At 36.5% G+C, this 26,423-nt stretch overlaps 1 protein-coding gene across 4 annotated transcripts in view; it reads left to right on the top strand.

Annotated features, from left to right (window-relative positions):
- ZZZ3 (zinc finger ZZ-type containing 3) overlaps positions 1-26,423 on the top strand; it is a 55,244-nt gene that overhangs the window by 9,980 nt on the left and 18,841 nt on the right. For 3 of the 4 annotated variants that reach the window (XM_059478717.1, XM_059478718.1, XM_059478716.1), the window contains 2 exons: positions 13,492-13,645; positions 16,064-17,625. In XM_059478717.1, coding sequence (XP_059334700.1) covers positions 16,115-17,625 — 1,511 coding nt within the window. In that variant the 5' untranslated portion in view covers positions 13,492-13,645; positions 16,064-16,114. The remainder of the gene's footprint in view (positions 1-13,491; positions 13,646-16,063; positions 17,626-26,423) is intronic. The other variant, XM_059478719.1, reaches the window with a different exon arrangement.

Raw genomic sequence — 26,423 nt, forward strand, 5'->3', positions numbered from 1 at the left:
AAACCTGATCCAAGGACTGTCTGTCACCAGATGCAAAGCCCTGTTTTCCACTGGCACCTGTGCTTATTTCACCATTACAGGGAGCCTGTCTAGAAAGCTAAACTAGAGCAAAAATGGCTCTTTTGTAGGGACCTGTGATTTCCAAATCTGCTCACTGTGAGCTCGGATTGAACACAAAAGCAAATGCATGTGAAAAATAGGAATGATGTGCCTGAGTTACAGGGGAGTGGGATTGCCTCTTTTTGTAGATTAAATCACTTCATGGTACATGAAACCTCACAATTGTTGCAAAATTGAAGAGAGAATGATTGAAGGCTCGCCACCAGCCTGTGAATCCACCCTGTTGGTAAAGGAGTGGGAATGTTGATGGGTGTGGTTTTGATTGCTGTGATAGGAAGGTGGAGGGAAAGTGGTGTCTTGGACAAAACAATAAAGAAGGAAATGCTCTTTTGGGAAGTATCTAAATGGATGTAATTGAGCAGGGGCAGAAAGAGCACCATTGCAGTAGTTCAGCTGCAAAATTACAAGATCCTTATGAGAGTTACCCTCTTGGAGTGACAGTGAAAACCTTTGGAAGTCAGACCAGCTGCTGAAAGAGGGTTCAGTCTGTAAAAAAGCTGTTTGCTGTCTTTGTGACCTTCATTGTTGATGGATGGGTAACCTTTGACATAGGCCCTGGACTCACCAATGTATTTTTAATTATGATTCTGGTGTCTCACACATGGATTTGCATTTTTATTTCCGTAGTGGCTTTTTAAATACACATACATTGCAGAGTTGCTCCTTTCTTATCACTTAGAGCAATTTAAAAAAAAAAATACTTTCCTTAATTGAGCAAGGGCAATCCACACTATGCAGGCAGAACTCAGAAAGGAAGCAGTGCCCACCTTAGCTGGCATGTCATTTAAGAGGGGCATTTTAAGTCAAAATAGGCAGATGTTTAGAAGATGGAAATTTCAATTTTATAAATACTGATAGTGATATTTCAATAATTTTATTTCAGTTATTGCAGAAGAAAACCCTTTCTCTAGTCTTGTGGTGATACGAATCTGATGACTCTTTATTTCACCACTGTCTTGAGTCAGAAGAATCTGAAAAAACTGAGCAAATGGGTATTAAAATAGAAATTCATTGTTAGGAATGTGAAGTAATGCATAAGAATAAAAGAACTTTATGCAAAAAAGCCCAACCCTGACTTGAAATCAGCTATTAGTGCTCAGGAAAGTCTTCTGATAGACATTTCTGTAAAGACATCAATTCAGTTTTCACTGTCAAATAAAGTAAATAGAGTTGAGTATTAATAGAAGGGGGTCATGACATAAAATATTAACTATTCTGTGGTAAAAATCTATGACATACATAGGCCATGCTTTGAATATGATCATCCCACACTGATCTGTCTGCTAGACTTAATACAGAAAAGGGCAATAAGAATAATCAAAATTTGGGATAGCTTCTTTATGCAGAACACCAAGGAGATAAACCAGATAAAGTAACCATTAATTCTGGGATCTTACAGCAAAGGTATGTCCTCAGATACTGTGAAACTTAATTGTTAAAGGTATGAGAGTTTTATGGAGAGTTTTTTCCCTACTGTTATCAAGGAAGGAATGTGTTTAATTGCTTATTGACCTAGGAGAGATAATATATCACTGAGTTATGAGGGCTTTGTGTGTTCAAGATACAGCAAAGGCTGCCTAGGAGATATATTCTTACTGTATTTATTTTTCTTCTTTTATGGCTACAGTATTGTGCTCTGAGTAATACAGTTGTTCACAGATGAATAATTTTGTATTTTTTACAGAAATTTTAGATGTTCTCAAAGATAACTTGCGATTGGGGTTGGGGTTTTTTTCTATTCTATTTTTTAAAAGGTTAAGCAGTTTTATGGATGGTATATAAACTACATTTGTCAAACTCATCCTTACTTAATATTTCATGGTAGCTCTTCAGAGGTACTAAGTAAGGAATAAGCACAGTGCTTGTTTTGCTATAATGCTGTTAATTTCCTTAGACTATTTTGTAAAAACTGTGCCTTAGAAAGAGCCAGTTAGGCTTTTTTAGGACATCACTTGCAAACTCTAAGTTATGTATTATTAAAAATAACCATCTATAAAGCCTTCTGCCTGATATCTTTACTCTAAAAATGTAAATGTGCAAAAGCAAACCATTATGATTTCTAACCTTGTAACTGCTTTTATTGATTAATTTCAAATTCATACCCTAAAGATTCCAAACTGTATCTATGGCATATTCAGAAAGCTGCTGATCATACTGGTTTTGGTCTTGTAAGACATAAACATTTGGAGTAATCCTGTCTCTGTAGGTGAATGTTTTGGAGGGATAAAGTAGGACAGAAGTCAGTTTTATATTGTATTTGTAAGTGGGTATCTAAGCCCATAGTAAATAATGTAACCGTTTAGTCTAAGCTTTATCTAATTCCTGCAAATGAGAACTTTCTAAATGTGTTGTCATTTGATACAGTGTGTGAGCAATCCTGGTGTGCAGCTCAGAGACAAAGCCATAAAGAAGAATTTAACTGCAAGTGCAGGTTTTTTACTGCAGTGATGGGTTGGCCATTTAGGGAAGTGTCTGAACTCTGGCAATCTGCTCGTGTTTGCTCAGGATAGGTATGGAAACTACATAATTCACACTCTCTGACCCACCTTCTGGCAGCTGCCTCCTGCTTCCTGAATCTGTGATAAAATGTGCTGAAGGTATCTCTTTTCTTTTTTCCTCGTGCTTCAAGAAATTCTCTAGTGGCTGAACCTGGAACTTGAATAGCCTTTTAATGTTTCTTCAGTCCTTTAACCTGATATTACAGGACAATTGCAAGGAATAGTAAAATGAGTGTCTCTCTTTTATTTATGGAAATAGATACTATCAGGAATTTTAGATACCATAACCAGACATGTATTTTTTATATAAAGGTTAAATGTTCTAATTGCTATTCTACTAAAATGTAGTCAGAGTTTGCCCTGAATTATTGAATTAATAAGTGATGAAGTATAAAGTCCATTAAATACTACCATAGTCATGAATCCTATTGTCTTGAGACAAAAGAGGAAAGTCAAATCTGTGAAAAATTGCTTCAGTTTCAGAAAACTAAAATGAGAAAAGGCAAGATGCTATTTAAAGCCTTGAAGTTTTGTGTGTTTTATTAGGGTAGATAAAACTGCAAACATGCACCTTTGTAGAGCTGAGAGTATGTATTTACAGCATCTATGACATTACAGTTAGGAAGGCATGCTTTATGCTTGTAGTGGCTTTCCATCATTAATAATACCATGAGGCTTTTTGTTTTCATCCCTGAGAAAGTGTTTCCTAGACAAAGTCAGAAAAACTGAAGTAGAAGGGGAAGCTCTATATAAAACACAAAAAATTTATTCTGCCAATAAAAAAAGACAAAGCAAAACAGGAGAAAGCCAATTGAAGGCAGAATGGAGAAAGAATTAAAATGAAGTTGCTGTGAGAGTTGCATTGGGTATCTGTATCTAATCTTGCCTTTTCTTTTTTGCCAGGTCTTTATACCCATTTGTAAAAATGAAAATACAGAATTCTCTGTTTATAAAAACATCAGTGATAGCCTGAATGCTAAAAACTTACGGGAGCTCAAGGGAAGACAAGGAAAATTCATGGAAGAGAAATTCAGTGAAGTTTAGAAAATAGATAGTTATGACATATGACTTAGGAGGACTCTGAGCTAAAAATATTTGGAAGCTATAATGGTATTATACACAGCAGCTCTTGCCTAACCATCTGCTTACCACGGCTGTTGGAGACAAAGTACTGACTGCAGAGACGTGTGGCTTTGCTCTGTGTGAGAAAAGAGGCTTGAAGTTTAATAATGTTGAGCATAATTGATTTGCATTTAAATTTAATGAGGGAGAAGTTTTGAAAGTGAATAGTCAATTAACATGCACGGGGAATCAAGTGTCTCTGTGCATAGGTGACAGATATGCTCATGTGCTTAGGCAGGAATAAGTATGTCCCTTTTGCTCTGTAAATGTAGTGCAACATCTCAATATCAAGAAAGATCTTTACAAAGTCCCTGATAAAGTATTCAGCTGCTGGGACAGGGTAACAGAATCAGAATAAATTTTTCGCTTCATAGGCAATCTTTCATTTTATACTTGAACAGTGAGCATAGCTTTGAAAGTAAATTGTCTCGTGTAGTTGCAAGGAATCATAAACTGAGTGTTGCAAAACAAAACCCTGAAGAACAATAAATTCAAATCAGAATATCTGGGTATTCCTTGTATCACAAAGTTGAATAAAGGAAGCCAAAAGAAAAGCATGTGTAGGGTAAACTGTAGTTGTATTTCAGCAATGTGTTGACAGGTTAATTGTGGGTTTAGAGTAACGGTGTAAAGTCTTAGAAATGCTTTGAAATGTATTTTAAATCTATCAAATATGTATATTTAGCACGTTAATAAGATACCTGGAGAAGAAACAGCTGATGAGTAGTGGTGCTGTATGAAAAGTTGTACTCTCCCAGCTTAGTCTTTCAAGGGAATAAATTTGTGACTTTGAAAGATCAAGAAAGTGTGAATCAGACTATTTTGAATTTTTACTGTGCAAGGGCTGTAGGAGCTGCAAAACCTATGAGTCAGCCTGCATCTAGGTGAAAAATGAAAGTGGAGCAAGCCAAAGGTTCTTTGTCAGTGGTCATAGGAAAAGCAAAACCTGTAGGAAAAGAACTAGCAACTCCCTGCATTCTTACAGGGCAATTATGGTAGCAAGTAATAAAATTTAATACCAAAGTATTCAAATGAAAAAATACTCATACTGAGAAAATAAGAGTAACTAAAAGGCTATTATTTTAAATGTAAATGTAGGCTAGACAGAACTTCCTTTGTATTTCCAGTTGGTGCTGTAAGCATAGGCCAGACAGAACACAGAAAGTGTGGGAAATAAAAAGCAGCATATTGTTTATCAGTGAATGTGCTGGCCTATGAAGATCTTCTGAGCACAGCAAGAGAGGAAAGCAGAGTGGCAATCAAGTAAAACAAAATTACATGTGATGTGGTCATAGTTCTATTTGAATTATATTAGACTAGAAAAGTAAATTGGGCTACCAAGGTACTGCTAAATCAAGGAAATTGTGCTAACTATCCTATCTGGAAGTAGTTGGATATGAACAGTAGCAGCTAGAAAAAGGTAGTGTACTAGTTGAACTGGGAGCAGTCTTACAATAAAGTCAGTACTTTTTAAAATAAAGGCCTCTCTTAGCAGTAGATGTGCTGTGATTAAAAGGGTGGGTATGTGATATTGTTCATATTGCATCTTGGTTTGTTTCCTGTGCCTGAAGACAGGACAGCAGCAAAACAGAAAGCAGCTGCTCCCTGCCCCTTTAAGAGCTTTTAAAAACCACAGCTCCTAATGCACTTAAAACACCTTCAGTACTTGCCAGTGGAAACTCCCAAGCCAAGCAGACTGAAATATGCATAACACTCTTCTTACTCAGAAAACACAAATACAGCCTGAGCATGCAGTGAGAACATCAGGCTACAGAGTGTATTGAAACCTCTCTGCTTAACCAGCTCAGTGTCAGTCACAAAGCAGAATTTAGACAGCATCTAAGAATAAACATTTTCAGGTGCTGATATCTGCAGTTTTGTCAGGATACCCAAGCATTGGGAGAAAATTTCTGTCTGTTTTCAAGTACTTGTGGGGAGGAAGGCACATTCTTGGTGTAGATGATGCTGACATGCAGCTCACAGAGCAGGAACGTGCTCGGAGCTGCTTTGAAAGGCTGCAATGCAAAGCTGTCACGGATGGCTAAATATGGCTGTAGCAGTTGTGCTGTGTATTAGACCAAACTGCAGCATGAGGCAATGAAAATAAACATCCTCTGTGGAAGGCAGGAGGAGGGATGGGTCTTTTTACTGCAGATCACTGTTTTGAGAACTGCCATAATATTGAGGTTCTAGCGTAGAGTACAGTGCTGAAACATGTCAACAGCTGTAGCACCTCAGACAATTTCTTTGGAAAACAGATGTTTCTGTGGCTGTTCACCAGAGAAATTATTTGGTGTAATACAGTATTATTAATATGTCACAGTCAGTTGTAATAGAGCCACATGAGCACTTAAAAGAGCTGGGGCACTTAAAAATAGCTGCCAATCAAAAAGTGACATAAGGCAAGTCATTTACAATTGGACACAATGATCTTAAGGGTCTTTTCCAGCCTAAATGATTCTGTGATTCTATGATAGCAGGCTACTACTGTGTTTAAATTCAAGTTTAAAGCATATTTGGCTTCTAAGCCTGTCCATTACTTTCCCTAGCCCCTTGCATGTGAGAACTCATCTGTGTGCTGGTGGTGGCTGGTGCTGTGATTGTATACACAGGATCAGCTGGTGTGCCAAGGGATGCCTGTAATTCTGGAAGCATGAAAATGCACTGGGTGAGAAGACACAGCATGGCCACAGCACAGCTGTGACAAGCTGCAGGTTTTTTTTGCTTCATTGTTTTGGGGATAGTTCTGCATGCCCTCACTGCCCCCAGTCTGTCCAGAATATATTTTCAGCATTTGGAGTGTGATTTAGATCAACTGTTCAGATGTCCCTCTATTTGTTTACTGTTGTCACTAAGTAATATTTGAATCCTTAGGCCAGCTTAGCAACTCCTCTAAATTTAGGTGAGAGTAAACATCTCAGAGCTGTGGAGAGCTTGCAGCTTTCACAAAAATTGTAGCCCCCTTTTTAAGGGGGATTTGAGCCCAATAGCCACCTGCTATACATGGTTTGCAAGCAGTCTAGTCAGTGCATATATGGGTTGGAATTTGTCTCACCATCCTTAAGGTTTGGAGATGGCCAGAGGGAGGAACATGACATTTTTCAGGACATTGGAGGTGTGGTGTGGGGTATGTGGCAGAATGGTGCCACGTTTAGGACTCCAAAGCCAGCCCATTGCTGATCTGCTTCTAGAATAGTGTGTATTCCTCTAGATAGGGGAAAAAGCCTAGACTGAGGTCATTGTCAGATGGAAAATAAGTGGTTAAAACAGTTTTCATGAATGTAGACAGCTGGAAAAACAGCCTTCTCACTTTTTGCTTCTCTGTGAAGTGAGGGCATATTTTAAATTTTGAAGAAAAAATTAGAACAAAACCACTTTAATTCTAAAACAACATTGAAAATGTTTTACAGGAACTGTTGCCTCACATGTCCCTTTTCCAAACTCTGGGTGTATGTTTGCCTTTATATAATGCAGGAGCTCTTCAGAGCACAGCCCACACAGGGCACCTGATTGTGTGTGTGGTGCTGCTCTGAGTTGGGCATCAGCCTTGTGAGGTCATGGAGCTGATGCTGTAATTTTGCATTTAAAAGGCTGTATTAATTGTTGCATTTCAGATGCATGCCCTTGACTGAAAATCATCTGGGATAAAAATATGTTGTAGACAGTATTTCATAGAATATGCACTTTACAGTTTACTTCATAAGGTAGCATGTTCATAGTCACTGCTCCAAAAGTAAATCAGACAGAATAGTCATTTCCAGTGTAATATTGTACAAAAATGAGCAAATGGTTTATCCTGGCTTTTAAGAAAAAAATATAGGAGCATTGATTTTCTCCCATCAGGTTGCTTTTCATCTGTAAACTGCTAGCAGGGTTATTAAGTACTTGATGAACTCCAAAAATTGCAGCCTACCTATGGGAAAAAGCAATGTCTTTTTGTGCTAGATTTTCTGTATATTGTAATAATAACTTCTTCAGGGAATAAATAATAGTTTTCCTATTTATGTAAAACTGTGTTCTTTGCTTAAAAGATTAAATCTTACTGGAGTTTTCTCCTAGAGTAACAGTTTGATAAATGGTTGCTGTAATTAAGTTAGTGTAATTAATTTTATAATGAGCTTTCCAAGAAGCTGTGTGATTTAATGTATCTCAGAGATGTAAGTCATGTGTTTTGGTAATCCTGCACAGGAGATACTCTTTGGATAACAGGACAGCTAATTAGCAATTGAATGGTTTCACATGAAAAAGCCATATTATAATTTAGAGTGGGACTTTCACTTAGGTTGATAAAGTGGATTGGGTGGGTGTGGTGATAAGGATATAGATAATAATTGAGGCTAAGCATATTTTTTTTAAACTGAGACATGGAAGTTATTATAACTTAAATAATATAGCATAAATAGCTGCTGCTTCAGTTTTTACATAGTCTGATTTCAGTTTTTTTCATAAGTTAATTCTATCAGACAGTAGTGACTTTATAGTTGTGTTCTTTCTGTCTTCTAGCAGTTCCTCAGGATTTCCTTGTGTCTCTTTCTCCAGCCAGCATCCACTCCTTTTGCCAGTGTAGCTGCTCTCCTTACCTGTGCATTCACATTTAGCACTGCCCTCAGCCTGCCTTTGTCACAGCTCTGCCAGGATTTCTGTTCTCAGGCAAACTTCTCTATGCCAAATCCCAATTTCTTACTCCAAAATATGGAGGAAGAAAACCTTCTTGAGGAAACAGTCAGATGTATCTTAAGCAGCAAGAAGGGTTTAAAATAATTTTCATATTTGTTCACAGAAATGAGTAATTATTTTGACTGAAAATTCAGGAGAGAGACAGCAGGGTGGGAATATCAGTCTGAGACAGATGCTTCAATGTATAATTTCAGTACAAACTCTAATTTGGCCAGGATACAAGAAACTGAAAGCAGTTAAAGTGTTTCAGGCTTTAAAGAGAAGAAATTTGAAAAGCAACCACTGTTGCTTTTCTAGAGTTCTGCTGTAAAGTCACACTTGTATAATTCATATTTAGGTTTATGTGAAGTAATTTTGCAATCCTGTCCTGGAATGTCTGGCTGGAAGAGGGGTGATGCTATACCACACCCACCCTCCCAGTAAGTTTCCTCACATAGGTAGCCCAGAAGAGTGAGGAATAGCAGAGCTGTCAGCAGTTGTGCATTGCTGGTCATTGCCATGCAACTTTCTGGTTCAGCCTTTTTTTGTGGTTTTAGAGAAAGAGTGAGACTGTGTTAGGAGGAGGCTGAGCTTTTGTTTGTTTTCATACATCCCATTATTTAACTACCAATTCATTTTCACTGCCCATTATGGGTTTTTTTCTTCCAGAAAGAAGTAGAAATAGATTTCCACAAGAAGATTCTTTCTAAAGAGTTTTTTTCCTCTTATGTAAGAATAGGTTTGTCTAGCCTAGTGAACCCATCTGTTTAAGGAAGAAAAATAGCATATTGAATTATCCATTCTGGTTCTTTGCAGTTTCAGTTTTGAGTAAAACTTTTCCCTTGCTAGTTTGCTAGCTTTTAAAACCAGTTGACTTATTTTTCCCTATGATTCTACTTTTTTCTTTTACTTTCTTTTTTTTATTTTACTAGCCTTTTATATATAAAATTAATGGAAGTAGTCCCATTCTGAAAGCCTATATTTTGACCATATGCAATATAATCCTACTGTGTCAGAGACAGCTGAAATCTCAGAATAACTCCAGTAACATTTATTAATTTTTATTGCTTTTAGGCTTTTGTTATAGCTTTCAGCTGTTTATTGTTACATATTATTTCAAGTAAGATCTTCATAATGTCTTTTTGTGGAGGTTATTTCTGTCATTTGAAAGTACTGCTTGTTTTGATTCATGTAGAATCAGAAGAATAAAATGCTGTTTCCAGAAAACTGATTTCTTGCTAATGTAGTTCTGTGAAACTTGGTGTGTGTGGGAAGAGATGCTGGCATACTCTAGATGTGATAGACTGCTGAATATGATTTGTTAAATGTAATTCATCCCTAATTTAGTAATACTACTTTGTTAGGAAGTAATGTATTTTTTATGTGGAGATAATCCAAAATCTTGATAATCTGGTGTCTGTGCAGATACTCATCTTTTCAGAGGTGCTAATTTTTTTGTCTTGGGCAAATACTTCTGTAAGAGACTAGATTCTGTTTGCATAAATAGCTGCTGCTTTCAGTTTTTGAAGATGTACTGTTGTAAGTAACATTCCATTGCTCTGCAGAGAATTTAAGAACTGCTATTTCATACCACAGAGATCCACCAGTTTATTACTTTGGGTAATTATATATGTGTGTCACATTTGCTCTTGTAAATGGTGACTTTGCCAATAGCAGATACTGTCTCTGAAGTAATTTGAGGTTTACTGAGGTATGGTACTAGAGAGTGCTCCTGCTATCAGATATCCACAAATGCCATATCTGACCACTAGGAGAAATTTGAATTTCTATCACTGCAGTATTATCACTGAGCATATTGATTGTCAGATGAGACTCAGAAGAAAGATAACACATTATTTCTCTTCAATATGAAAATGATTCATTATACTCTAGATCAGATGAACACACTATTCTGTTTCCTAGGGTTGAATTGTTGTGGAAGACTTTAGATATTGCCCATTTTCCTCAAGTGGTGACATCAAGAGACTTCATCATTGGAGACTTCTCTTGATAGTCTGTTCTCCCCCATCCCCAGTACACTTTTAAAAAAAATTTGTTTAATGTTGTATGTAATATTAATTTATCCATCCTAAGTTCCATATATATAATTCTACCACAGTTATAGCAGAGAGCAAATCTCTTGGTTTGCTGGTTTCAGGTCTGGTATACCCAGTATGTTCAGGTATTGACTGGTTCTTTTCACTGCCTCTTTTCTGGCTTAGGGCCACATGGAACATACTTGTAACTGCATCCATGTTTCTGAGTTCCTTTAAACAGTTTGGCTTGCACTTGACTCTCAGATAGACAGTACTGGCATAATCCAGAAGAAAAGTTGGTTATTCTGTCTGTTTGGGAAGGGTTTTCCTTATTCTGCTGTCTTTAACTGTTGTTTTTCATCTCCATGTAAATTTGTTTCTTTGTTGCTAGAAGTTTTCATGCACACAGTTCAGCATTCAGTAGCTTTGCTAAATAGGCTTGTGGCTAAGTAAAATAAAAATTATAGCAAAATGTGAATATGGTTATATGTATTGGTAGAGTCTGCCTAAAGCTGAGTAAGTTTAAGGGTTCTTAAGTGCAAAAAATGCATACCCAGATGTGCATCCTATATTGTCATCAAATGCTTGATTGTATGCAAGATGTGCAGACAATTTTTGCAAGCAATTGAGCTTCAGTCTCACTCTGAAGATTGTCCATGCTGATTAATGTGTGACCATTTCCTGGATGGTTTCAGCAGCAGCATTTGCTTATTGGTTCTTAGACAGGTCCTTCCCCACAAGAGACAAATTCTGTCTGCAATACACTCTATTTAACCTGTAACTTCTTAATTTTTAGTGGGCTCTGCAGACCAGAGTGTGTTGTTTCTTAGCTGATTATCCCTCTTCAAACTTCTAGTCTTTTTTGCAGTGTTTCAATATTCTTTCTTAAATGTTGATGTGGTTCCCTGAAGAAAGTCTTTTAGAACCAAAAGCTTATTTAGTTTCCCTTGCTCTCTTTATTCCAGCTCATAAATAGCTGCTGAAATGAGTGGTGTCCAAAATATTAAATTACTCTTCCATTGAATTTCTCTGCCACAGAAGATGTGGTTGTTCTAAGTGAAAAATGTCATTGTAATTGGTTATGCAATGTAAAGGAATAATAGTTAATTTTCAAGACAGTTTTTCCAAGAAAGCTTCAGTGAAAAATTATATAATTGTTCACTTGTTAGGCTCTTGTGAATGTTGTTTTCTACGTTTTAAGCATAATTAAGGTGCTGTCATTCACTGTATGCTGATTTAAGTTTCCTGGTTTTGTAAATCGTTATTCCTTCCTTCATCCCTGCAAACTGCTACCAGACAAAAAATTCTGACTAAGTAAAACTTTTTTTACCCACCTTGGTTTCTTCTCTGAAGATATTTATGCAGTCTTTTTGCTGTGTCTAAAATGCTTCAGCTGTCCCCAAAGGCAAATGGACACAGCAGGGGTTGTGTCTTTCCTACTGTGAGCTTGTTTTGGGCAAAAGAAAATCAGGAGAGACGAGGTGTACAAATCTGACAAAATACTGACATTGCTATTCCAGCCATTCCTGAAACAACTTAGTCATAGGTTCTTTACTTAGGACTGGTAAAGTAATTAAAAATGATGAGATTTGGCTACCTTCTGATTGGCTCACTGTTAATATTTTGTTAAAATGTTTTCTTTGAATATTTTTTGTTTAAATATATTTTGTATTTTTACCAAAGTTACTGGGCTAGTATTTTTATTGGGTATGTTGGGTTTTTGCAAAAATTGGTCAAACTTTGTCATGCTTTTAGTGTCTCCAGATGCATCACTTAAAGATATCTTTAGGAAAGGCAATAATATGGATTAAGAGTACCATGCATTTTCAAGTGATTGTCTTTGCCTTCTTCTTCCACTCTTTGTTTGTCTTATTATAATGATAGTTCTCTGCTGTTTGCTAAATTGAGAAATCCCACTGAATAAATGAAACCTGATTTGATTTAGTAATCTACATAATAGAATTTGTGGCACTTCATGTAGCATCACTGAAGAAACATCTTCTGTTACTGAACTTCACTGCAATTAGACATAATTAATCTCTTCTCCCCTTATGCAGCTCAGTTTGTATTTTGAATTGCAACTTAATGGTGAATTAATTTGCTGTTCTTACCAGTACAAAATCCTAACTAGGTTGAAAGTAAAGACAATTTTCAGTAATCTAAATATAAAAACTGTGTAGAATGAAGAATATGGAGGAATATCTTGTCAGCGTGTGGTTTAGATCATGAAGATTTGAATTGTCAAGATGAAAAAAAGGTCACTTGTATGAAGTCAATAGAATATGAAGAAAGCTTCAATAACCACTATTCTGTAGTGAATTATGGTGCCTTCACAGTACTAGATGTTCTTAAATTAAATGTGATTGCTGGTGTCTTTTTTCAAGTAGTAACTTGGTCTTTGGCACGGATGCCCAGATTGGATGCTATTGAAAGCATTGTGTAACATTTGGATCTGTAGAAGTATTTTGTCTTTCAATATCCAAAATATTTCACTTCCACTACAAAGGAGGTGCTATACATTGTTTTCCTTGGATGAAGAACAGGTTTAATGTGAACTCTAGAAAGCATTTTAGTCCCTTTGGTCGATGAAGGTTATTCAGGGATTTGGAGCCAATGTAAGTTTAGAGGTCTGCTCAGTTAATTAAAATTAAACAGCAGAGTTTTTCACTGTGTATCTAATTATAAGATACAGCACATTTCATAATTCATTAGTTGTAGTAATACCTGTCACAACTTGTTTTCTTACGTCTCTTCAAATACCTTCTGAAATTTGAACACTAACACGACTCCTGTGAATTCATTTGCTTGCACATCTAGTGTGATACAGTGAATCACCAAGAAACTACTAAGGAAAGCATTTTACATTTGAAACCTAAATTAACATTTCACATACTTAATTACTTCATAGCATATTAATCTTTCGTTCAGTAGGACACTTTTAAAATTGATACTTTCTTCTCTAAAAAGCTGTTACACTTTATATGTCCTGTTGCATTCTTCTTCTTTTCCAGTGTGGTAATTTAAATGTTTTATTGATATCTTTGTCTTTTTCTCAACAGTTTTCAAAATCTGGTTAATGTGATGGCATAAACTAGTAAAGCATTTGGATTACATGATGGATATCAGCAATGGTGATTGATGTTATTTGAGTGGTACAGTAAGAGTCTGCTGTATGAAATGCCAGAAGTTTACATTTCTTCTAGTTTTGCAATGGTAAGTCTTTTTATATTTTTACTAAGGAAATAATAACTTTCTTTCTTGTCACGTAAAAGGTGTATTTCTTGAGAAAGTATCATATCAGCAAATTAGTAAAGATTTCTTTCTTTCATATGATTTCTAAAGTCTCTTGTGTTCAGAAGTAATTACTAACCAAAGTATACATTTGAATTTGGTCAAAGTTATTTTATTGGTACTAATTTGAAATGTCAGTTACTCACCCCTAATGTGTGCTAGCTTTAATTAGAACAACCTAGGGGAAATGGAATCTGTAAATAATGTTTGGGTTCAACCCCAAATGGGATCACTCTCCAGATGGTATTTGCACGCAAAGAGGGAGAATATGCAGGCAAGTCTACCCATGTGGAAAATAGGTGTAAAAACCATGATGGAAAACACGTAGTGTTTTGCTCTCTTCAGTCAGCTGCTGATGTTTGACCATTTGCTGCTTGACATATTATTTGTATTTTCTCTTAAGGCAGAGTGTGTTGGAGGGCTCACACTTATTTACTTTTAAGTGGACAGAATGAAAGTTAGTGCTGCAGCATCTCTTTACATATATTTTCAGGAATACAAACAGTGCACCTTTCCAGGCATTCATCTGAGGCTGCAGGAGTAGCTACTAAGCAGGAGGGTTGTAGCAGCACAAATAAATCACAGTTTTGAGAACATTTGAAATTTTCACTTTATAATTGTCTTTTTCTTTGTTGCACAAAATGATGTGCTGTCATACCAATTGTTTATGAGCTATACCATATATACACAAAATTAATGTGCTTTCCTCTACAGTTTTGTCCAAAACTACACCAAGCAATGCTGTTAGGATACATTGCTTTCCTTAAAAAATACTGCTTGCATTGTGAATTTCTAAACAGACAATACAGTAACTACTGGTAATTGTTAAACAGAATTGTATTGGATGAGAGTGTTCTTGTCTTGTCCCATTCCCTTTTCTGTTCTAGGACCATCTGACACTTAAATACTGGATTTGGGAGAATTTATGAATTTATGTTCTTGTTTTCCCCTTCTTCACTGAAAATGAAAAATGCCTCTTGAAACAATTTTCTCCATTTGTTATTTTCAGCATTTCTAAGTTATGTGTAAAAGGTTTGATTCCATATTTAAAATTTGTAGTCTTCACATCATATGACAGTTGAAAGGATTTGTATAATCTGGAATTTGGGTCGATGAAAAAGGGAAGATGTACCATTATGCACAAATGTGAGATGAATCTATTCATTAGCAAGGCTATTATGACAGATATGTGGCAATGTGGAGTTTGACATACTGAACTTATAAAGATTAAATTAATAGAAGGGTAAGACTGAACAGAGTTCTCCTAAAAATTATTTTGAGATGCTGGGCAGGTCAAGTACTCCTACATTTCACCCTGAAATGTGAAATACAGCCACTCTTAAATGGGATGTTTTAAACTTACCTGTGTGTCTGACTTTACTTAAATCTGATCTGAGTGGTGATCCATCTCACCAGCTGAAACAGCCTTCCAGTACCTCAGATGAGATTCCTGATAGAGTTAGGCTTTTGTTGTCAGAAGTCATAAAGAAGTAGGAGAGGCCCCACCTGAAATAAGGAAAATAAGAAAAAATATTTTTGCTTTAAGGACTGGAACAGGTTGCCCAGAGAAGTTGTGGAATATCTGTACTCAGTGTTTTGCAAGACTCAGCTGGATAATATTCCATGAAACAAAATCTCAATTTACGCCTTATGTTCATTTGAATGGGAGGTTGGATAGAATTGCCTCCCAAAGGCTTTTCCAGCTGGAATGATTTTATGATTCTGATTCAGAAATTTTGTTTTATTTCATTTTTACTAATAACTGTAAGTATTTTTTAGTGGTGTGCTTTATTTTTTTAATTCCTTGCTAAATTAGAATTGTAGTTCTGTTTTGTCATATATGAGAGATTTGTTTTTTCTTTAAGCAACAACTGAGTAAGCAAATGCAATTTTAATCGTTTACTTCTTAGTCTGTGAAACCATGTAACTGGAAACTGTGGGATATTAAAAATGCAGTTTCGTACCTTTAACTAGAACAGAAAAATGTAAATAATAATATCAATACGTTATAATATTTGTACAATACATAAAAATAGTGTATTTTAGTAACTAGTGCCTAACTGGGACATTCCAGCCTTACATAAGGCATAAGTATGAGCAATACTCACACAAGTACTAAAGCCAGAACAACCACAAATACCAAGTCAGCTACTTTGTAGCTGAGATGGAAAAATTTAGTGCACTAAAGCACAGAAAGCACAGAAAGAAGCAGTATGAATACATTGAATTTATATTCAGTTTGACGTTGGTAACATTTGTGACAATACATTCTTCACATTTGCTCTGTCTCTAGGTGTTTTTGAATATTTTTTTGACTGTTTTGTTTACATTTTTTCGAAGGTTTCCCAGTGAGTGGATCACAATGAACATACTTTAGGGACTTGCCATAGTATGGCTGCTTCTCGATCTACTCGTGTTACAAGATCTACAGTGGGTTTAAATGGTTTGGATGAAAATTTTTGTGGTAGAACATTAAGGAACCGCAGTATTGCTCATCCGGAGGAGATCTCAGCCCATCCTCAGATCCGATCCAGGTCACCAAAGAAGAGGCCAGAGTCTGTGCAAACTCACAAGGGCAGCAACGGTGGCAGAACTACTGATTTGAAACAGCAGAGTGCTCGGGAGTCATGGGTGAGCCCTAGAAAGAGAGGGCTGTCCACTTCGGAGAAAGATAATGGTGATAAACAAACTGTGGAAAATAGTGAAAAAAAGCAAGCAGAACCTGTTTCACCAGTTGTGAAAAGAATTAAACGCTGCCTACGTTCAGAGGCACCCAACAGTTCTGAGGAAGACTTGCCCACTAAGGCAGAGAAGGAGCCATTGGAGCATAAAAGCTTGGTGTCGGACAATGATGCAGCCTCCACGGGGACTAAGCGAGCTTGTCGATGTCTTATATTGGATGATTGTGAGAAAAGGGAAGTTAAAAAGGTGAATGTCTGTGCAGAAGGGTTTAATAATTCTGCAGTAGTTGAGGAGGTTGCAGGTTATCAGACTGTCAATGGAGTTGGTGAGAGAGACTCACATTCTCTTAACTGTGATGACTGTCAGGTTGATGGGAGCGCTAAGCAGAACAGTGCTGGTTCCCATACGCCCAAGGACAAAACAGTAGCAGAAAATGGAAACTCATTTGCCCATTCTTCGTTGCTGCTTAATAGCAGCAAAGAGGACAGTGTTGTAGACCATTATGTGCCTTGCACAAACTCTCAAGAACAGGTAAAGTTAGAGGACCACAAACCAATAAATGACTGCTTGCCTGAGGAGCATGCTAATCAGGCATTTGAGCCAGCTACAGCGTCCTTTTCTGAAATCCAGTCATCTTTGTTAAGGGATTCGGAGGAGGAGGTGGATGTTGTAGGAGATAGCAGTGCCTCTAAGGAACCGTGTGCTGAAAACACCAATAGCAACCTGAATACTCACCAAGACAGTGCATCAATCTCAGGTGAACCTGAACCACATTCTTCAGTGCTGAACTGTGTTTCGGCTCAGATGACAAATATGTTGGAACTCCAAGAACACAGATACACGTTGAGAACTTCACCACGAAGGGCTGCCCCTGCCAGAAGTAGCCCTCCCAAAAATAACTCTCCTTGCAGAGAAAACGGACAGGTTGAGGAAAATAATCTTAGTCCTACTGAAAAGAATGTACCTGTAGGTATTAATAATATCAATGGATCTCCCAAAAAGTCTGAAGAAATCAAACAGAATGAAAAAGAGAGAAATAGTAATACAGGGGATCATGGGAGTGATGGACTAAGAAAGCCACTTTCTGAGTCTAGGCTTGTTGCTGGATTTGTACCATCTGCCAAAGAGAGTGCCAACATCCACACTGCAGAGGAGGATGAGGAAGAGCCTGATGTGTATTACTTTGAATCAGATCATGTGGCATTGAAACACAACAAAGAGTATGTGTAACTATGGTAACCATGAATTCTGCTTTTGTTTCTTACAAGAAGTTAATATTATTACAAAAATTATTAAGTATTTAACATAGTTCCACAAAAATTTAAGTGCTTTATAATTTTCATACTCTTCAGTCTTCATTTTTCTTGTTTCTACCTCAAATGAAATTAAACTCTATTTAATATGCAGTATGGTACAGCAATGTGGTTTATACATATTTAGCAATCAGGATTCTTGAGCCAGAACTTGGGTTTTTTGAGTTTCTTTGGGTATTTGTTTCTTTGAAAATGCATCTGCTATTTATTTTCTCTTAAGAACTAGCTAGAAGGAAAAACAAAGGAATTACAACCTTTAATTAGATTTCAGTAATTTATCAGCATATCCAATGGACACTGCAGATAAAGCTTATACAGTTGTCATTCTGCTGTACATAAAAAAGTTAGATACTTTTTTCATGTCATGGGAGACAACTCAGCATTATTGTGTTCAGGAAGAGGAATTCAACAAATGCAGCAACTTTCTCCAGAGTAAATTGTGTCTACATTGCTATTTTTATTAATTACATGTCAATATAGGAATATAATTTTTGTTATTCTTGTTCTTATTATGCTCTGAGTCGTTTTGATGTTAATCATCTGAATGTCTGTGAGTAGTACTGTGGTAACTATGCCCTGTGGTAAATGTGCAAGAGCTTTTTAAACAAAGGGGAGATTCACTGAAGAAAGTTTCCATGGAGAAAACTTGTCTTCAGGTAGTAGATCAGGACACAGTTTTTTATTTCAGTCTTTGTAATGCTGTTTTGACTCCTGTGTTTTGCTGTTTAGTAGGTGTTCTGTATTTTGTTATGAGTTCTGAAAGGCCAAGTGCAGATGAGCTTCTGTTTGCTTCGTGTGAAGGGTTGAAGCACTGGTAGTAGTTCAGTGTAAATGTTCACAGCACAGTTACTGTGACTGTGGGGCACAAATCACAGGTGATTGTTTAATCCAGTATGACTGGGTTTTTGATGTTAAAGTTGCATTGTTTATATAGTCATATTTTATTTGGTATTGGATATGGATAAATAATTGTAATGAGAAAATTTTGAATTCAAGCATGGGTTAGACAAACTATGATTTCAAAATAATGATCAAATATTTGCAGCTTCAGCCATCAGTCCAAAGTGGGCACTTTCCCAGTAGATTGAAAGAAAATTACAAATGGGGAAAATGGACTGTTGTCTTTTGACTCTCTTAGGATGATTTTGGATCTGTATGAAATATTACTTCATCAGAGATGAAGTACACAGATTCATTAGTAATGTGGTTTGGTGTAGGGAGTCATATTTATTATAAATACTATAAAAATAGCAGAAGTTTTTTCTATTCTAAAACACAGATCTGAATTGTCCTTGGAAATTCCAGGTGTGTGCCCTAGTGTTAGCTTTTGAACATACCCAGTTGTGAAGAAATGGTTAGTGGTTGTTCAGATTGGCAGCCTGTCTGTGAGACCTTGTTGGGGAGCTTTTGAAATTGCAAGTAGGCCTTGGTAGCTTGCAACTAACTTGCTGCCTGAATGCAAAATCCCAAAAGTAGTTATTGTTTTTATTCTGTATTGTATTTATACTTTCCCAAAGGGAAGCATGCTGCTGAGGGGAGAAGGGAGTGTTAGCCTTATCTTTTCTTCATTTAAAAAAAAAAATTGATAGAACTGGTAAAGTACAGCCATCCTTTTTAGTTGTTTACATTTATAAGAAAATAAGCCTGGTATATTGATGGTTCTGCATGGTAATAGGATCCTTCTAAAGAACTGAAGTCAGTATTTTCACATCTGAGTGCAGTTGTCATTTATCCAGAATTTCATGCTTCAAGAGTAAATCAAGTGCACTGCACTATGTCCTCTATCCACAGTTTTTAAAATAGCAAAGTTCATTAGAGGATGCTCTTAATTCATGTGTAACAGTTTTTGAATAGTGTCTTAATTATACCCTTGTTTAATCATTTGGTACTTATTTTGAAAAGTATTAAAGTAAAAAACTAAAAAAGAAAAACCAAACTCTGCCAGTTTATCTGAAATGTATTCCCTGATGGGTCAGATGCAAAAAATTCCAGGGTTCCTTTTAATGCAGGTTCAGCTGGAAGTAAAGGATATTCACTTTGCTTGTGGTAGTTCTGGCTAAGCCAGATGTTCTGGTGTTCTGCATGTCGCATCTTCAGATGGTAAGGTTTTGGTTTTCTGCCCTTCATCACTTTGGGATTATTATGGGTGATATTTTGTCTGATTTATGTTTCTGTTCTCTTTGAAAAGCCAGTTCAGACATGAGCATCTTGGCTAGGTTGAGGAGGCAGATTTCTCCGGGATGGCATTAGTATAATTCTTCAGATGTTCCATGGCAAAAAAAAATATATTCCTCTGTGTCATAGATAGTACTTTATATGGCTGTAAATTTATACTATTTCTTGTTACATTACATAGCTTGGTGACATATGTATTCATACAGTTGGTTTTCACTCTGCACGAAATTATTGTGCCATTGAGAAAATATTAATATACTGATATATTTAAGAGCTATTGATAAGACTTGCTATAAGAAAAAACCCCCTAAATGTAAACTGTTGTATTTCTGTATGTATTTTGATGCTTTTTGAATATTAATATGTTTAAGCAATATTCATATATTAATGTTTCTGGGAAAACTGGATGATATAATAGGAAAAATAACTATCACAGATTATGAAATACTATTTCTCAGAGAGAAGGCTGAAATGATGGATGTTCCCACAACTTCTTTATTAAAATAGATCTCTTCTACAAAGAGATGAGATCTCTAAGCAGAAATTTTATCACAACATAGACATTTTTGTAGATAACAGACTGATCTGGGGGTTGTATAGTTGTGAAGTGTTGTTAATGTTGTCTGTTGCTACACACATAATTGGAATTTTTGTGTATTGTAACTGCTCTCAGAAAAGTATGGCTTAGTGTATATTTGAGAATTTTGCTTCTATGTTCTAGCTCAGAAATGTTTGCCTTTTCTCCTGAGATACTTTCATCAAGACTGAACTTCCTGATGTAAAACTTTCTACACTACTGAATTTTATAAGCTGTGCTTATTATTTTGCATATGTCTTTCCTCAGGCATTTCTCATATCTCTTTGCTGTATCTTTTTATGCTGTAATTCTATCTCACACTGCAGCAGCTTACTTTAATTTTCTGTCTGCTGCAGCATTTTATTCCCAGTATTTTCTGCCTTTGCCCAGTGTTTCATTTAGTGCCCTTTTTTGGTTTTTTGGTTTTGTTTTTTTTTCTTCTTCTTCTGTTTCCTTTGGAGATTTGTAATGTTTGGCAGGTATTAGCTTGCACAAAGGCACAATCTGTGTTTGACTTTTAGTCCTGGGTTCTAGATGAAATTGTGATTGAGGAATTGAGGTGTCACAAGCATATAATGCATTATAGAATGCATTTCTGTGACTCTATAAACTGCACTTGGTCTTACAGAATCCACCTAGACCTGGAGCCAGATCACTGAAAAAGAAGCCTTAGGCATGAGCAGTTCCCTGCAGACATTTAATTCTAAGAGTTAGGACCTTGTTCAGTAGATAGGTATTTTAATGTATCTTTATTACTTGATAATATTTAAAATTACAACAGCTGCACTGGCATTTAAAGTGAAGACTGATCAAATGAGGATTTTAATACATCTCTTAAACCCCAGTCTTGTAGATTCTTACCTACAATGGGTTGTACTGTTGCAGAGATCTTGGAAATACAGGCAACTGTGCAGGATCATGCAATAATCAGATTTACATATACTTAACAATTGATGATAATACTGTTTATGTCTTTGGATCCACCTTAAATATTATATGAATGTGAGAAAGAAAAACCTTTTTAGCATTTCCTGTGGCATAGGTTCTATATTTTACTCAGTCACAAACTTTCTGCCTACAGAATCAAATTAAAACAGTTCTGTATAAAAGTTCATCTGACTGCACTTGAATTGGTAGAATAGGACTTGGTGCACCTTGCCATACCAGTATATTGTAATCACAGAATCATATTTTTTAATTACATAAGCTATTCAGTAAAAGCTAGAGCTCTTACTTTGCAAGGGGTGATGCCTTGGGCATGTGCTGCATCAGCTTTTTGCTGCCTAGGAATGGGCACACTCTGGGAGCCATTAAATATCAGGTACATTTGTCACATTCATTTTTCTGCCCTGAACAGAGGCATCTTGCTGGCAGCCACAGCATCATCCCAGTGAACAGCCCTGGCAAACACAGTGCAGTCCTCACTTTAAATAGTGCATCCTGTGGAAAGTAAAGCTTGATTTCTTTTGGATTTGTGTCCTTTACCCCTTGAACTCCTTCCTTATTTGTCTCCTTTTTCTGCCTGCATCTGTGTAGGCACACCAAGAGTCCTCTGTTGCAGCAATCCACTCCTGGAAGAGAGTGTGAGCTCTCCAGTGCAGAGATGGTTCCTTGTTGGCTGCCTTGGTGTGGTACCTCCGGATCTGTGGGGTGATGGATTGATGGGGGAATGTGACAAGTAACAGCTGAATTCTGCTTGCCTGTCTCTTTTAGTGACAGTAGTTATGGCCTCACCTCCTTTCCAAGCTGCCTGGTTTTGGAGAATGCACAGGAATTCAGTTTGTCTTTCCTATTTCTTTGGTCAACATGGACAAAAAATCATGGAGGGGGGAAAATATGTAAATATAAAGAAATTCCAACCACAAGCAACAAGAAACCCATTATTCCAATACAAGAAAATGTAAAAAAATTCTTCTTCTGCTTGTTCATTTGGAAGTGCTTAACATTTCTAAGAATGCTCATTAGTAAATTCATCTAAACTGGAAAATTAAGGATCAAGAAATAATAAAAATGGTTTTGAGGTGTAGGAAATACCACTTGGAAACAAATAACAAATGCCATAGGAATCACAGTCCTGATTTTTAAAAAAAGAGCAAGAAAGAAAGCCAAGGAAAGATGGGGCAGTAATGTATTGACCCTACACAGCTGTGTGGAGAGTGAGGCTCTGCCTGTGGTTTTGGCTGCTCACACAAGGACACTTAGAAGCAGAAGCAGTAAATTGTGGTTATGCCAGTTATGTCAGTGTAAAGTTGTGTGGTGGAACAGGGAATAAATTAATGCTACCATAATTGCCTACTTGGTAGGGATCACTAAAATATTATTAGGCATAATGATGCCATCAAGAAGACAAGAACAAAGTGACTGCCATTTGCTTTGAGAATGGATTGTCTTTATTAGTCGGTTTTAACTAACCCAGCCTGGAATTGCTTCATGACTAATTTTAAGTTCTTGTTCTGGTCTTTCGTGAAGTTTTAACAGCATTTCCAGCATGAACTGCAAAACTGACCAGCAGTATCTTTTAAAAATAAATTGCACAAGAAATGCATATTGTACTAGCTGTTTTCACTTAGCAGGGAGTCCTGATCAATCCAGTTGTTCCTTTGGTACAACAATTCATGCATTTGAGACTTAAAAAGCTCCTTCTTTTTGGTTTCCTTAAAACTTTGTTCTTGGTAGGAATAGCCAACTGATTTTTCATTTTTTGTTATTGCACATCTTTATTTTGCTTTGGATAGCTCAAAGTAAAAACGTTGCTGCTGTTTTGTATAGCAATCTTTGAAAGTTTCATGCTTCCTAAGCCAAGGACCAGCTGTGTTAGTCCATGGTTTATTACAGTGAGTACTAATAGCACTACATATTTTATTAATTTTCTTCCTTATTTCTAACTTTTTTTGCACTTGTTTCACCAAAAAATATCGATGACTAATGCTTTATATTGCTATTAGAAATTCAGCCACTCATGATTGTAGATCATATTCTTGTAATTTATTTCTAATATTCAGATATCACTGTAACAGATACTTGAGGGGAATTTGTTAATTTGTTCCTATAGCAAGAACGTGAGTAATTGAGTGTATGTGTGTCTTGTTTGGGTGACAACCTGCAGAAACTAATTTAGAGTGAGTTGAAGGAGTTCAATAATCAGTGTTGTCAGCTTTCTCTGCTTGTTTTACCAGAAGAGTTCTGTGCAGTTGGGTCATTTTCAAGGGAACATGGATCACTCTTACTTTGTCTCTGGAATAAAGCTCCTTCTGATTGTTTGCTTTCCCCAGCATCTTTCTAGAGAGGAATATCCAAGTGGGCATGCTGGAGGAATCTGATATTTTCCCTCAGTAAAGGAACTGAGACCATTCTCATTAAAGATGATGAGAGGGAAGGAGAAAAAGTTTGGAGTGTGCTGTCAGTCTGTCTTCGTGCCATTTGTGAAGAAAACATTTTCTGTCATTATCTCATGTCAGTTCAAGCCTGGAAAATAGAGGAATGACAGGGACCTGTATCTTCTTTCCTACTGAATGTCACTGTCCTGCAGGCAGATGGTTTAGAGTGCTGTCAATATCAAACAGCTGTATTAAACTGTGTTAACTGGGAGAGGACTGATGGGTGCTGTTTTGTTGACAAGACTAAAACAAGTTGTGTTTTTTTAGAGGCACAGAGACCTAAATTGCTACTAAAATTTTTGAAAGTTGCTGGAAATGTGAGTATTTGATAAGGGTGCTTTTGTGCAGCTAAAATGAAATCCTGTTAAGTGTGTTGGACAGCTCTTGATGAGAATGAGGCCTCTAGAAATATATGAGAAACATAAAGAGTGTGTTCTCTTTATGGGGAAGAGTTAGAAATTTCACAAAGAAGGGGACATCACAAGTTGATGACCAATAAAATACTTTTCAGGCGGTTGAAACACAAAATCTGAAGCTGTTGAAAGAAAGGTAAAATTTGAGTGGAAAATGGGTTTTTTTGCATCCAGGTAAATTACTGCAGTACAATTTACTTTTTTGCCTTATGATTTGTTGGGTTTTAACAAATGTCCTTTAAAATGTGCTTTTTGGGTTAATTCTGTTTTGTTTTAAATAGGTGTGAGGCTGACATTCAGAAATAGTGCTTTGTGTTCTGTTCTTGGCTCAGTAGACTTGAAGAAGCCATATAATATGTACTTTAGTTGTTTAATGTATAACACAGAGATGCAGTTTAATTATTTACTTACCTTTGAACTACTTTAAGATGTCTGAAGTGTGAATATTAAATATGCATGGTGAAAGTGCAGTAAATGACAGTATGTGTAAAGAAGTTAAGCTAGAGTAGAAAGCAGTTTAATAAGGAGTTGCAGAAAAGCCTGTAAGTAGATTAGCTTGGCCATAGTGTCTAAGCATTAGGTAGGTAAAAATCCACCATGTGCTGCTTCCTCCAGGCATGGGTGCTTTTACAAGCCTGACAGGGGTTGATATATGTATGCTCTTACTGATTATACCCTTAAACTCTTCTGTTTCTGAAGGGAGATCAAAGAAGGGCCATTCTGCATCAGTCTCTTGTGCTTTCTAATTGCTGTTGTGCTCTATACGTCCAGCATTGAATCCCAGACTCTTCCAGAGTGCAGTTAGAGATTTTTTAAAATCTTAGTTACGCGTCAGAATAATTTGCAAGAAACCCCGCAGTGTCAAAATTACTGTATTGTAATTACTGTGTTGTGACACTGGCAAAGATTTCAGGCCAGGCTTAGGAGCTGGGAGCATTTTCTGCTATTTCTGAGCTCAAACAAAATAAGCCCAAATGAAAAACCATACTTCTTTGAAATGACAGGGTTGTGTTTGATCTGATTCACAGGTTTCTCCAGGGAGCCAGTTTCTTTAACTACAGCTCCTTGGGTGACTTGGAAATTCTAAGTGCAATAATGTTTCCTTCTTCCTACATAATTTACAGTCTTTACATTTTTAATATGCAATACTTTCTCTTGGTATCTAATGAAGGATGCCAGAATTTTTTTAAACTTGCTGTTAGTAGACTAGAGTAATAAATGACCTGGGTTGAGCAGGTTGTAATCTGTACTTTGCTGGAGTGCCAGCAGATGGCAATGAAACAAAGACTTGCTCAAATCCTCCTGGTGACTAACAACCAGTTTTGTGTCAGAGCTCTTGGAAATACAAAATAACAAGGATTTTATATATATGTATATATTAGCTGTGTTTTATTACATGTACACCCTCATGTAAAACAGTTCCTACCTGCACAGGAACTACTGACTACTTCTAAATTACAGTACTCATTTTAAGTGTCATAGCCCCCCAGAATTGATGGTACTGTACATTTTAACATACTGTGAACTATATAACTGGAGAAGTGCAGTTAGTTTTGGGAGTGGAAATTGATGACCACCAGCTACACAGCATTTTAGAAGTCAAGAGGATAAATAACTTCTTTTTCATTAGGCATCAAAGTACATATATTTGCAAGGTATTGAGTGATATAAGGCAAGTGTAGCTGCCAAAGTACTTTCAACTGACTTTGGATATTGATTTAGAGTTGTTTGTTTTTTTATTGGTGTGAACATTATCGACAGCCGCTTTATTTTCCCCACTAATTTGATTTAGCTACCTAAAAGATAAAATCTTTGTTTTGTACTATCAGTTGCTCACATCACTCATTCAGCTGAGGATGGTCTTCTCTTCAAGGGAGAGGAAACCTGCAGAAAGCATGGAGAGACTGTAACTGACAGACTCTTACTGTAGAAATGAAATTATTTCTTTCAAAATCTGAATTTTGTGGCCCCTTTTATAGGTCAGTGCCAAGTTATTTAGTATAGAAAAAAAGAGTTAGCTTAAGAAACATGCAATTGTTAAGGCAGATTGATTCCATATTCATATAGTGTTTTCTAAAGGTTGCTGTTAGGTCCTGACACAGAGAAACTAAAATCTGTGATTCTGATGGGAAATGTAAATGCTATTAGAAGAATGGAGGGGAG

Source organism: Ammospiza nelsoni, chromosome 9, assembly GCF_027579445.1.
Source record: "Ammospiza nelsoni isolate bAmmNel1 chromosome 9, bAmmNel1.pri, whole genome shotgun sequence".
Classification (NCBI taxonomy): domain Eukaryota; kingdom Metazoa; phylum Chordata; class Aves; order Passeriformes; family Passerellidae; genus Ammospiza; species Ammospiza nelsoni.